The sequence below is a fragment of the Chiloscyllium plagiosum genome, chromosome 6, assembly GCF_004010195.1.
Source record: "Chiloscyllium plagiosum isolate BGI_BamShark_2017 chromosome 6, ASM401019v2, whole genome shotgun sequence".
Classification (NCBI taxonomy): domain Eukaryota; kingdom Metazoa; phylum Chordata; class Chondrichthyes; order Orectolobiformes; family Hemiscylliidae; genus Chiloscyllium; species Chiloscyllium plagiosum.
In genome coordinates this window covers 93,554,770-93,569,558 of record NC_057715.1, presented here as the reverse complement: position 1 = coordinate 93,569,558, position 14,789 = coordinate 93,554,770, and the positions used below count along the sequence as shown (strand labels likewise).

At 41.1% G+C, this 14,789-nt stretch overlaps 1 protein-coding gene across 1 annotated transcript in view; it reads left to right on the top strand.

Annotated features, from left to right (window-relative positions):
- Positions 1 to 14,789, top strand: part of vps36 (vacuolar protein sorting 36 homolog) — a 72,349-nt gene that overhangs the window by 27,710 nt on the left and 29,850 nt on the right. Inside the window, exons 7-9 of the mRNA XM_043692140.1 lie at positions 6,566 to 6,598; positions 8,332 to 8,409; positions 8,936 to 9,070. Coding sequence (XP_043548075.1) covers positions 6,566 to 6,598; positions 8,332 to 8,409; positions 8,936 to 9,070 — 246 coding nt within the window. The remainder of the gene's footprint in view (positions 1 to 6,565; positions 6,599 to 8,331; positions 8,410 to 8,935; positions 9,071 to 14,789) is intronic.

Here is a 14,789-nt window from a genome sequence, read left to right as displayed (position 1 = left end):
TCTTCTGTGGGTTGGTGTGGACTTGTTGGGCCAGTGTTTCCACACTGTAGAGGTTCTATGATTCTGTGAAAACCAAAACAAGAAAAGCTCCATTGCAAAATAATATTGTATTTTGAATTTCTTTTCAAGTCCTTTGAAAATGACAAGCTATTTTGATTTTACAGATGAATTACATCATATTTAGTGACCCCAGTTCTAGTAAAGGTTTCCTGCCAGAGCTGTTTGTCTCTGATAAGAATCCTGCAGTTCAATTCTATTTATCGCAGGAAGTTCCTGTTAGGTGTGTGCCCATTGCCTTTTGTTCCCAGACTCTCTGAATAATTCCATCATTGGAGAAACAATATTAAGTTGACTTTTCTACTGGTTTTTTAAAAAATAAAACAGTCCTGGAAATTTCCATGGGGTCCTTCAGCTTATCATCTGGAAGAATTTATATTATATTTGTGTTATTTTAGATCACATTGTTTAAACTGAAGAGTGCAAGATACAGAATTGAGCCTACTTAGCCAACACCTCTTAACATAAGGAAAACTTTAAATATTCTATGATATAGAAATGCTAATTACCGATTTTCTTTCTTTAGTGCAAAAATCTAGATAATTTGGCACTCTCAGTATAATTGCTATTTTTAAGTTTAATTTTACCTGGAAGGTCTATATTGTCTTTGTAAATATAGTCAGATACTTTTTGCTTGTTTAGTTGCATCGCTTGGATAGGCTCGAGGCATTGGAAGTTCCAATTGCATTTTAACTGCAGTATCGGAGTTTGAAGGTGCTTTTACATTGATGTGTCAAGGCAGTGCTTTACAAGTTTCCACTTATAGCCAGTGGCACGTGGAATGTGTATTTGATGTCACCTGCAAATACACATAAGAAACAGTCATACTTTGCAAGCCAGTCACGCTGTTGAGTTACCATCTGTTCTGAAAGACTGATTTTAAATAAAAATACAAGTTTTTTTGAACAAATGCTACATGACTGTAGTGGCAACAAGTTGATAAGTGTTTTAACCTTTCTAAGGCATGCCCATACTAGTCAGTAAACCGGAGAGTAATTAGATTAGATTAGATTCAGTGTTCTCCTTAAGCCTCAGATGAAAAAATTTAAAGAAGGCCCAACAAGTCCACACCGACCCTCCGAGCAACCCATCCAGATCCAGTCCCCTACATTCACCCCTGACTAATGCACCTGATGCTACGGGCAATTTAGCATGGCCAATTCACCTAACCTGCATGTCTTTGGACTGTGGGAGGAAACTGGAGCACCCAGAGGAAACCCACACAGACACTGGGAGAATGTGCAAACTCCACACAGACAGTTGCCCAAGGCGGGATTTGAACCCGGGTCCCTGGCGCTGTGAGGCAGCAGTGCTAACCACTGAGCCACCGTGCCGCCCTAACTTTGAAACTTTATATGACTCAGGGAAGAACCAAATAGTTTTCGGAGAATTTGTGAATCTAGATGCAGAATTTGGATTTTTAAGAAAAGAATCTGTTAACAGTGGGAAATGGCAGATGGGGTGACTCTACTTCTGAACATAGTAGGCCATTAGATTTTTGAACGTAGTTTATTGTTTCAGCTGTTGTGCTCCAAATGTGTCACAACTGTCAAAGTAGAGTTTTCAGAGCAGTTTGTTAGATGTGGATTGGCCTGAAGTCACTTAAGGAAGATGAAAGGTCTAATAAAAAGATTTAATTTTTCAGCTTTGTAGTTACTGACCATCAACCAAGCAGGGAAAAGCCTCAAGGAAAACATATATAAATGTTTTAAAGTAATGTTAACACAGTGTAGCAGAGATGTTGTCTTCACTTGTTTATGGCTATGTAGTTATGGCTGCTACACATTTCAGAAATTAGCGAGGAGAACCTAAAGTTGGCCTGAGGTGAACAAATATCCTAGTTGCTAATACAAAATGCTTTTCATTCAACTAGGCATTATTTGATTGTCACTTCAGTAATATAGCCTTCTTTAAATTTTTTCATCTTGAGGCTTAAGGAGAACACTGAAGCAGCACTTGCAACCTGCAAGTTAATCTGTTAACCTTTGCATATAGTGTTGCTTATGAAAGACCTTGTTCAGAAGACAGTGGTGAAAGAGAATAATTTTCTGAGCTTCTAACATCCGTTACTGTAACTCATGAAAAATAGATTCCTTGGTAAGATGAGTTTCATGGAGGTCATGTGTTTATTTTACATGTGATATCCTTTTAATCCCTTATCTGACAAATAGAAAATGAGACTTCTCTCATCTTACACTTAATTATATATTGGACTTCCTGCATAAATAGATTTTCAGGCAAAATGTACCACCATACAATTGTTGAAACCTGTACTAGTTTGTACAGTGAGTAATGCAGTATTATCGAACAATTTGTTATCCAAGTCTTGGGTGGCATGGTGGCACAGTGGTCAGCACTGCTGCCTCACAGCGCCAGAGACCCGGGTTCAATTCCCGACTCCGGCGACCGACTGTGTGGAGTTTGCACATTCTCCCCGTGTCTGTGTGGGTTTCCTCCGGGTGCTCCGGTTTCCTCCCACAGCCCAAAGATGTGCAGGTCAGGTGAATTGGCCATGCTAAATTGCTCGTAGTGTTAAATAAGGGGTAAATGTAGGGGTATGGGTGGGTTGCGCTTCGGCGGGTCGGTGTGGACTTGTTGGGCCGAAGGGCCTGTTAACATTGTAAGTAATCTAATCTCATCTTTGGGCTGGGGAGGTGCGTGACGTGGAGATTTTTGACTTCTGCTCAAAACTGTTGTAAAGTTGGAGAGGCAGATGGACCATGTGTCAGGCAACTCAAACCGTTTTCACCTCGTGTCAATTCTGTGGGTGCTAAATTGGTGTCCCACAGCTGCACATTAGGTTTGGGGGAACAGGAGACAAATTCATTCCCATGCTGAACCAGGTGAGATAACAGTGTAGATTAGAGAGTGTGGCACAAGGGGAGTATGTGTATTAAATGGATTTCCATAACTTATCTGATAAAGTGCTGCTAACATAATGCTCAGATTCACTGTTTAAAGATGATTCACACTAGAAAGTTGAAGCCCATAGAATAAAAGGGATTGACAGCATGAATATGAATTTCGCTGAGTGGTAGATAAGTAATGATAAATGGTTTGTTTTTCAGATTGGAAGAGGGTTAAAAATGGGTTTCCCAAGGTCTCAGTCTTGGGTCTGAGGTTTTTGTTGTTATATATTAATGATCTGGACTTTGGTGTGCTGAGCATGGGTTTAAAACATAAACCTTGGGATTATCATAAACTGTGAAGGAGCATCTGAACTGGCTGTGGAATTAGTAAATGCAAAGCAGATGAAATCTCATGCTGAGAAATATGAAATTGTACAATTTAATAGGAAAACAAGAGGCAATGTATACTTAGAGGAGAAGAAAGACAGGACCTTTCATAACTGCTAGATGTCCCAAAATGCCAATGAACCACTTTTCCATTGTACCAATTCATGGAATGTAGGAAATGAGGCATCTAATTTGTGCATTTCAAACAGCACTGTGATAATTACAAGCTTTTCAGTCATTTTAGTTGATGTTGGGGTTAACGTCCCTCTCTTACTTGATACTTTATGCACTTGTCAGAAAGCAGTCAGAACTTTGGTTCATTGTCTCATCAGAATGTCATCACTGTAGCAGTACGGCACTTACTCAGTACTGCACAGGGGCATCATTGCTTTTTGTGCTGAAATCCTGGAATGGAATGAGCGTGAAGTGACAAAGGAGCTGTAGAAACTGACAAATTAGGGATATATGGACAAAAATCATTGAAAGTGGCAGGCAAGTTGACAAAATCAAAATGGCTTAAAGGATTCTGGACTTAATTATATTTATAAACTAAACAAAAGCAAGGAACTTTTAATGAACACTTAAAAAACTTTGGTTTGGTCCCAGTGTATTGTGTCCAATTTTGAGCATCATAATTTGGGAAGGATGTGAAGGCTTTGGAGACCATGCCAAAAAGATCTATGGGAATGGTCCGAGGGATGTGGGACTTCAGTTATGAACAGAGACTGGTGAAAATGTGATTGTTCTCCTTTGAGAAGAAGAAACTGCAAAGAGATTTTATAGAGGTGCTCCAAATGATCAAAAGTCAGTAGTGAGTAAACGGAGAGAAACCGGTCCCAGTAGTGAAATAGTTGTGCACCAGAAGGCACTGTTTAAGGTGATTCACACAAGAATCAATGGTGGCATGCAGAAAACCTGTGGTTAGAATGCAGTATCTGGTGGAGACAGTTTTCATTGAGGGCAACTGAAAAGAAACTGGAGTGCTAACGGAAAGGTGAGGAGGACCAGACTGGCTAAATCACTCCTGTATAGAGTAGGCAGGGATACAATGGGATGAATGGCTTCCTCCTGTGCTGTGACCAGTTCTTGGTGGTATGATATTAGTGGAAGGTGTTGGAATATTGACCGTGGCCACAGAACCTTTGTGCATCCAGGAGAATTCTTACTTTGCTATGTCCAGCAAAACCTTTTCAACAATCTTCATGCCTGTTCTTGGGTGAATATTAATGGCTTCACTGCCTGACCCAAATGGCAGCCAGCTGTCACCTTCATTGATTGATATTGTTCCTTGCTTTAATGTTTGAACCTTGTAGGTTTATTCAGCAATCATGGGTGAGCATGAAGAAGTTCATCAGAAACAACAATAGCCCCTCTTATGGTGGCAGCTGTAGAAATCACATCACTGAGTTAGTTGGTGTCATTTTAAGTACCCACCCCAGAGACTCAACCACGTAACTGAAGCTGTCATTTCAACACAGAACTGGAGGAGTGTTACTCTGCAAAATTTGTTATCTTCCAGATGATGTGATAAACCCAATTTCACTCTACCCTCTTACAGCAATATAAAAGACCCTGTGGCACTATTGTAAACTTTTACTTTTCTAGCCCATGTTACTTCAGTTAATCTGTTCAGAAAATTTCTGATACATTGTGTGGGCGGCTCGGTGGCACAGTGGTTAGCACTGCTGCCTCACAGCGCCAGAGACCCGGGTTCAATTCCCGCCTCCGGCGACTGACTGTGTGGAGTTTGCACGTTCTCCCCATGTCTGGGTGGGTTTCCTCCGGGTGCTCCGGTTTCCTCCCACAGTCCAAAGATGTGTAGGCCAGGTAAATTGGCCATGCTAAATTGCCCGTAGTGTTAGGTAAGGGGTAAATGTAGGGGTATGGGTGGGTTGCGCTTTGGCGGGTCGGTGTGGACTTGTTGGGCCGAAGGGCCTGTTTCCACACTGTAAATAATCTAATCTAATCTAATCTAAAGAGCAGATGGGACTTGAACCTGGGCCTCCAGGCTCAAAGATAGAGACACTGCCACATGCACCCTTCAAATGTGTATCCTATACCAATACCACTAAAACATCTAATTCACCTCTTGACTATTAACAGGTGATTGTTTTATAGAAATTGGTTGCTGCATAGTGATTATACTTCAAAGTACTTCAGCTTCTCATGTGACAGCAGTACAGTCAAAATAGATGCTTCATGCAGAATTCACTCTGAAACCTGTTAGAGCAAGTTCTTTGTTTCTGTGGAAAAAAGTAGATGGTTGTTTTCACATTCCAAATAGGATCTGATGTTTGATAACACTGTTGATATTAGCGTTCCTTATTGGAAAAAGTCACGCTTGAAATTGTTATATGTTATTAGTGCCAAACATCCCTCTGATTTGAAGGTGCTTTATGTTTATTTTTGCAGTATAATTGTGAATATTAGTTGTTTAGACAATAGTAGCTCCAGTTGAAAGCTGTTCTTCCTGTTGCGGAAGCATAATGAAAGACAATTTCCCTTCAAATGTTGTGCTAACGCTTTGTTTTTGCTGAAAATGTGTTAAATGTAACACAAAATACATTTATAGAGAGAATTTAATCATGTAATTGGAAATGTCTACATTTTCCTCAAATTTAGCTATTCACCATATGTTATACTTACCTTACATTCAATTATATAAAATGTACATGGATTAATTAAGCATAGAAACAGGCCATTCGGTTTAGCCAGGCAATAATGGCACAGCAGAACACTCAAGCCTTGTCCCATCCTCCTTCTTTCAACTCCATCAGCATAATCGTCAACCACCTTCCATAAAGGATGATCTCATTGATCCCTACAAATACTTAGAGATAGACATGGTAGATGCTTCCCTAGCTGGGAGTCTAGAACCAGGGGGACAAAATTTCAAAATAAGCGAAAGGTCACTTAGGACCAAGTTGAGATTTTTTTGTTTACTCAGAAGATGGTGAATCTTTGGAAATCTTTAACTCAGAGGGCTATGGAACGTCAATCATTGATTATGTTCAGTTTAGAGCTTGACAAATCTAGAAATATCAATGATGGAAAGGCATGTGGCGAAGTGGGGTGGAGGAGTGTTGAAATAGATGATCAGCCATGACTGTATTGAATGGCTGAGCAGGCTCAATGGGCTGAATGGGCTACTTTGGTCCTAGCTCAATATTTGTATTTTAACTTTAAGTATGTCTCTTTGAAATTTTATACAATTAATTAGTTTTTATAATTTATGATTACAATGAGCAGATGTTTTTCTCTTTGATTCCTAGGCTTTTGAAGATCTCAATCAGCTTATGAAAAAGGTAAGCTTCCATGAACACTTCCTATTCAGCTTGTAACAATATTGAACATTAACTGAAAATGACTATTATTGGATTTTAATAAATTAATTAGCAATAAATAAAAGCCACATTAATTGATGATGGATACCATATAATATGATTTCATCTGAGGTAGCATGTATGGCATAGTTCTTAAAAATATATTGGTGACTGTTCTGTTGCAAAACAGAAGCCTTGCTTAACATATTATGAAAGGATTTTGAACCTGTAAGTCACTCAACACCGTGGTGGAAGGTCAAACACTTGCCTCACCTACAGTGATCTGACAAGACTCAAGTTTGTTTTTTTTAGTATATGCAAGGGAAATCACATGTATGCAAAGATGGCACATGAATTCCAGTGATTAATTGCATGTGGTTACAGTTATACTATTACAGTGCATCTAGGTCAGTTGCAGTGATCTAATCATGGGGGTGCCGATTATATAATTCAGCAACCAGCGTCATTAAACTATTCTATCACAGTCCAGTTTACAAACGTTTTTTAGTTCTTGTATGAGGCTTATATGCTCATACATTCTTGTGACACCTCTCAAACCCCACTCTGCTGGTTCAGCAGAGATAACATGTTGGTTGCAGCTGGTCCTAACAGCCTGAGTCTGTGTTGTGTCTTCAACACTTCCCCTTTCAACACAACTGAGGAAAAAACAGCCTGCTTAATAGCTACTCCATTTACCATCTTATGACTCTGTCCACAAGCAATGCATTGTAGCAGAGTGTTCCATTTACAAGATGCAATGTAACAATTTTCCAAGCCTCCGTTGACAGGCCATTCCTTCACCCAGGTGGACAAGGGCAGTAGGGATGTGGAAACACCAAATTTACATGTCCCCTTCCAATTGATGTACCAACTTGATTTGGAATTACTTCACCACACCTTCATGGTCACTGGATTAAAAAACCTGGAATTTCCTTTCCTTCTGACAGCACTGGGTGATTCAAGACAGCAGGTCACTACTACCTTCTTGTGGTTAGTTTGAATTGGCAATGAATACTGGCTTTGTCAGAGATGCTGTCACACCTGTAGGAAAACATTCTTGCAATTCTTTATTGAGCAGCCAGCAGAAGTAGTCACTAGTTCTTCAACACCTTCCTTTTTCATGATGAGAGAAGGGGACACTGTCATTGCAGTCTCCCAGGTCTTGCTTTGATTTGTTTTATGCATATATGTTCCTCCTAATCCCAAATAAATTACAATACAAAGTGAAGTTCTTAAAAAAAGGAAATAAATGTTAGCTCGCAAAGTGATGCTATTGAGCCTAGGGTTCTCTACACAAGACACAAAACCTTTCAGAATGATGGTTACACATCAGCAACTCGAGCATAGTTCCTGATAACAGCATTCCCAAGGATTTGTTGATTTCCAGTTCACTTTGAGTTACACGTGGTGTGAGATTTGAAGGTAAGGGAGAAGAAAATGTTTAGACAAGGTCAAGAAACTGAAGATAAAAGTACAAACGTTTGTTATAAGGCTACATCTTGCTTCTTTTGTAGAGAGGCATCTCTGTGGATCGTAGTAGTTTCTAATCCCACCTAATAAAGAAAGCTTGTTAATTATCAGTCTATGGGCAACTTTTCATCTAATACAGCACTTGTCACTATTCATTCTTACTGATCAGTATTCTGAATTGAACTATTTTTTTAACTGGCAAATATATTCAGAATAGAACAAGTAAATCCTTTTGTTTTCTTTAGGCCAAAGAGATGGTTGATTTGTCAAAATTAATAGCAAACAAAATCAAAGATAAGCAAGGAGATATTTCTGAGGATGAGGTAAGAAGTATGTTTAGTTAATTTTAAAGGAATAAAGAATGCTTCATTGGCATCTTTCATATTGCTGATTAATGCTCCAGGTCTCAACAGATAACCACTTGTTACACAGTCAGATGTGGAAGCCATATCCTGCACCAAACCCACAAACAGCAGATGACCAGACAGTTGTTATTCCAGTGTGGATGGGAGTTGTGCATGGATTTCCTGATGACATTTCTGATTAAAAACAAAATGTCCTTTTTCATAACTAAAACCCAATTGTCTCCATTAACAAATGTAGACTGGCATGAAATGGCAAGATTATGAACTGTACTCAACCATTCGTTTGCTAGCTCCGCTTTTAACTGTTTCAGCTAAACCCCACAGACACTTGTTTCTTTAAAAACTTATATTTTTAAAAACTTTATATTACAGCTTTATTAACCTGTACGGTTATTTTCATCTAGTCATATACCATGAAACATCATTAAAAAATGCAACTTGTGTATGTTACAAAGTTAAAATGCATGTACTTTTTGTTTCACAGACTATCCGTTTCAAGTCCTATTTGCTGAGCATGGGCATAGCTAATCCAGTGACCAGAGAAACGCATGGATCTGGAACACATTACCACATGCAACTGGCTAAACAGCTGGTGGAAATGTTGCAAGTACCTGTTGAGGTAAATAATGCTCCTTAGCTGCTCTTTCCCACCCAAGTGATCAATATTCTGCATCGTAATTCCTGGAAACATTGTGGATTTGGACATGAAACTGAGTGTTGGCAGTTATAAACCCGGTGGCAGTATATTGCAACAACAGCATGACATTTATATAACACCTTTTAAGATTGCTGTTATGAGCCAGCCCAAAGAAATTAAACAAGTTAAAATTGACACTGAGCCAAAGAGTTTGTTGATAGATGAGTAAGAAGAAAAGCAGAGTGTGAGGGCTTTTTGTGATTCCTATTTTACTTGATTGCTTGTATACTCACCCTATATTGCATGAGCAATAAGTCAAACATATATTTTTTAAAAAGTGCATCACCATATTTGTGGGTTCAAAATATCTGTTGGATAATGCTGCACTATAACAATGTCTTGCAACAGTGTAGCAACTTTAATGTAGAAAAAGCTTAAGATATTTTACACATAACTTCAAAATGAATTATAAGAATTTGGAAGTTGTAGTTTAAGACAGTTTACAGACAATTTCTGCTTTTCATATTTCAGATGGTACTTTACTATTCAGATGTTTAAAGCACGCCTCTGCGTTACTCTTGGTAATAGCAAAAAGAAATATAAGAAGGCAATTGAAATGTAGAGACAAATTGTTCAGCAAATGAAAATAACCACAGCCATATGTATCGACGTTGATAAAGACCCTGCGTATAAATGTATCCCATGTTTAATATCAATTAGAATTTCTAACTATCCAAGAGAGATGCATAAAATATTGTATTATTTTGAATTAGTCTAGTGTAGTCCATACAAAACTGCCTTGAAATATGTCCGTACCCACATGTGCAATATGTCACTGGGAATTTCTCTGTTTGCTCACTGATTTAAAGTTTTCCAGAGATGGCAATCTGGAGGACACCAAATTTGAGGATGGCACAAATATAAGTGGGAAGATAAGTATTGTGAATGATGCAGTTAGTCTGCAGAGGGATATAGACAAATCGCATAAGTGAGCAAGAAGTGGCAGGTAGTATATAATGTGGGAAAATCTGAAGTTTTGTACTTTGCCAGAAAAAATAGAGTTAAATATTATTTAAATGGGGAAATTCTGCAGAAGGTTACAGCAAAGGGCTTTGGGAGTTCTTTCGTATTAATCATTAAAAGCTACATGCAGGTTCAACAGATAATAGGGAAGTGAAAATAAATGTTGGTTGGCCTTTATTCTAAATGAATGGAATAGAAAAATGGGGGGGGGCTTGGAAGAACTATGATGTGGAGGAGTTGGTATTGGACTGGGATGGACAAAGTTAAAATCACACACCATGAGTTTATAGTCCAACGGGTTTATTTGGAAGCACTAGCTTTCAGAGCACTGCTCCTTCATCAGGTAGCTGTGGAACAGGATAATAAGACTCAGAACCTACATCAAAAGATTACAGTGTCATGCAACTGAAATGATATATTGAACAAACTTAGATTGTTGTTAAGTCTTTCATCTTTTAGAATGGGCTGCAGATTTCTGTTCATTAGTATGTAAATTCCAGAACTACGTTTAAGTCAAATTCTTGAGATAACTTAAGGTTTTATAAAAAAAAAGTGACGCCTCTGCTCAGACAATGCATTATAGATGTGAGGTTAGAGTCTTTCTGTATCCCAATCTTGAGTCAGACTGGTTCTATTTCCAGAGTAGGAATTCTTGAAATATTGCATGAATTGACTGCCTGCAGGATTTGTGCTTTTTGAGCAAAATAGAATGTATCTGCAAATACAAATTCACCCCAAAGATTTGTATGTGTGTGTATGTGAGTGCGTGTGAGGGAGTATGTGTTTGTGTGTGTGTGCATGCTTGGTAAAGTGTGAGTGTGAGTATAAGCCTGTGAGAAGGTGTGAGTGTTGGGGGATATATGTGTGTGCATATGAGAGAGAGTGGGACTGTGTGCGTATGAGTGTATAGTGTGGTGGGGTCACCTGTAGTGTGACGTGAATCCACGGTCCTGGTTGAAGCCATCCTCATGGGTTCCATACTTGGCTATCAGCCTCTGCTTGGTCACTCTGTGTTATTGTGTATCCCGATGTCCGCCTTGGAGGATGGTCACCTGACGATCCAAGGCCGAATGTCCCTGACCACTGAAGTGTTCCCTGACTGGGTGGGAACATCCCTGTCTGGAGATTGTTGCATGGTGTCCATTCATCTGTTGCCATAGCATCTGCTTGGTCTCGCCAATGTACCATACTTCGGGCATTCTTGCCTGCAGCGTATGAGATAGACAATGTTGGCTGAGTCACACGAATACCTGTCGCGTACATAGTGGATGATGTTCCCATGTGTAATGGTATCTGTGTTAACACTCTGACATGTCTTGCCGTGGTAACCATAACAGGGTTGTTCAGTGTTGTGGTCCATGTTGTCCTGAAGGCTGGGCAGTTTGCTGTGAACAGTGGTCTGTTTAAGGTTTAGCAGTTATTTAAAGGCCAGAAGTAGAGGTGTAGGGAAGGTCTTGGCGAGGTGCTCATCCTCGTCGATAGTGTGTTTCAGGCTGCAAAGAACATGGCTTGGAATCTCTGCTCCCAGGAAGTACTGGACAACGAAGGGTACCCTTCTGAGGAGTTATTACAGTTTCTTGCTGTGGCACTTCGGAACTGGCAGTCAATGAGTTGAGCATCGTACACTGTTCTTATGAGGGCAGCCTTGAGCACCTTCAAATGTCTGTCGCATTCCTCCTCATCTGAACAGATCTCGTGTATGCATAGGGCTGGTCCGTAGGGGATAGCTTTTTTTAACATGTTTAGGGTGGAAGCTAGAGAAGTGCAGCATCATGAGGTTATCCATGGGTTTGCGGTAGAGTGAGGTACTGAGGTGCCTGTCCTTGATGGAGATGCGTGTGTCCAAGAATGAGACACATACTAAAGAGTAAGTCTGATGGTGGGATGAAACTTGTTGATGTCACTGTGTTGTTGTTTCAGTGACTCCTTGCCATGGATCCGGAGGAAGAAAATGGCGTCTTTATATCTGGTACATAGTGTTGGTTGGAGCAAAGGAGACTTGTCCGATCTTGTGCATAAAAATGTTGGCATAATTGGGGTGCAAATTTGGTCCCCATGGCTGTTCCATGTGCCTGGATGAAGAATTGGTTGTCAAAGATGAAAAAGTTTTGGTTGAGGATGAAGCAGATGAGTTGCAGGATGGTGCTCGGAGATTGGCAGTTGTTGGTATTGAGTACTGAAACTGTTGCAGCGATGCCGTCATAGTGGGGGATGCTGGTGTAGAGTGCAGAAACATCCATTGTGTTGAGGAATGTCCCTGGTTCAGCTGGTCTGTGGGTGCTGAATTTTTGTAAGAAATCTGTAGTGTCGCGATGGAAGCTGGGGGTCCCCTGTACAATGGGTTTCAAGATGCCCTTGACATAGCCAGGAAGAAGGGCTAATGCCCGAAACGTCGATTCTCCTGTTCCCTAGATGCTGCCTCACCTGCTGCGCTTTTCCAGCAACACATTTCCATCTCTGATCTCCAGCATCTGCAGACCTCACTTTCTCCTCAGGTTCTTACAGAGTCCCATCGCCTGATATGATGGAACACCCAAATGTATTGACTTTGTGTATCTGTGGAAGGTAGTAGAAATCCCCTCTGCAATAAGTATGTGGGATGAGTGTGTGTAGGGAACTCTGAAGGACTGGATCAAAAATCTTGATCAATGTGTTTAGTTTGCAGGTGTTTTTTTTGGTTGGATCGGCCCGTAGTTGCCTGTAGTGTTCCTGGTTGTTCAGTTGTCAGTACCCTTCCTTGCAGTAGTCTGTTCTATTCCAAATGACGATGGCTCCTCCTTTATCTGCTGGTTTGATAACAGTATTGCAATTGGTTTTGAGAGCCTGGGTGGCATTGCATTGTGATTGGGTGATGTTTTGCTCCAGCTTGTGGGTGCGGTGATGAATCTGGCATTTACACATTTTCTGACCACTTAAGTGCACATGTTGAGCCCAGGGCTCCACTTCAGATCTCTCTGATAGCTGTTCCGGTTCGTCAATTGGTTCATTGGGATCGCTATTGACATAGAGTCACAGAGTCATCAAGATGTACAGCATGGAAACAGACTCTTCAGTCCAACCCGTCCATGCCGACCAGATAACCCAACCCAATCTAGTCCCACCTACCAGCACCCGGCCCACATCCCTCCCTCCAAACCCTTCTTATTCATATACCCATCCAAATGCCTCTTAAATATTGCAAGTGTACCGGCCTCCACCACTTCCTCTGGCAGCTCATTCCATACACGTACCACCCTCTGCATGAAAAAAATGCCCCTTAGGTGTCTTTTTTATATCTTTCCCCTCTCACCCTAAACCTGTACCCTCTCGTTCTGGACTCCTTGACCCCAGGGAAAAGACTTTGTCTATTTATCCTATCCATGCCCCTCATAATTTTGTAAACCTCTATAAGGTCACCCCTCAGCCTCCGACTGGCCAAATCATATCTGGTTGAACTAAAATGAAACAGATTAGAACTCTAATTACAGGCCCACCCTGTCCCTCTCCATAACATTCCTTAATCTTCACAAGAGTTCTGATACCTTTCTTCAAAATGCTTCCCCATTGATACTTTGACCAGTCGTCAGGATACCAGGGGAGGGGCCATTCCCCTGGGTCCTGCTTTCAGAGGGAGGAACTGCCAATGACAGATTAATCCAACACACCCACAGCCTCCCTGGCACTGACCCATTTTGCACATACGCCAACAATTGCCCAGCACTGCGCCCGTGCACTAGTCTCCCCTCCTACAGTACATGCTCCAGATCACACAGAAGCTTGGGTAATTGACAGCAGTTGCAGCCCAATAGGGTGGAAGGGGCGTGGCTGGAGGACTGGGACAATGGGATTGTAAACAATGAATGAATGTGGAGGACACTGGGGGATGGACAGGTCAGTGAGGGACAGGATCAGTGCAGCAGCAGGAGGGGATCCTGGACAAACTGAGCAATGGGAGAATCTGACAGGAGAGAAACTACAGGAAGGTTCTGTTTAGGCTCAGGCAGAGACAGCTGGGAGGCAGTATGGCCTGGTGGCTTGGGCATGTTTTCTAATCAGCCTCTTCAAAGATGGTGTTACTCAACTCTGAACCCGATCCTCTTGGTCCAGAGGTAAGGACACTACCACCATTTCTTGGTGGGCTTGTGGAAAGAAGGGATGATGTTCTCAATCTCACTCACATGGAAACACCATGAGCTCCTCCCACTTACTGTCTACGGTGGGGATGGAGGAGACAGAGCAGGTGGGAGGGGGTTAGGGATATAGGGCCTGCCTTTCAGAAGGAACTCACCTGTGATGGCGATATTAACAAGACTCAATACATAGTCACTAACATAAAGCTGGTGTACGTGAACTTTATCCAGATTATTAACATCTATAACTGGGCGACGCAGAGTTACTGAGTTAAATCCTGGATATTATTAACAGCTTTGTGTGTGAGACATCACATCTCATGAACTTGAGTTAGTTTTTTTGAAGAAGTAATAACAAGGATTGATGAGGGCAGAGCAGTGGTCATGATCTGCATGGCCTTCAGTCAGGCGTTTGACAAGGTTCCCCATGGGAGACTGGTTAGCAAGGTTAGATCTCATGGAATACAGGGAGAACGAGCCATTTGGATACAGAACTGGCTCAAAGGTCGAAGACAGAGGGTGGTGGTTGAGGGGTGCTTTTCAGGCTGGAGGCCTGTGACCAGTGGAGT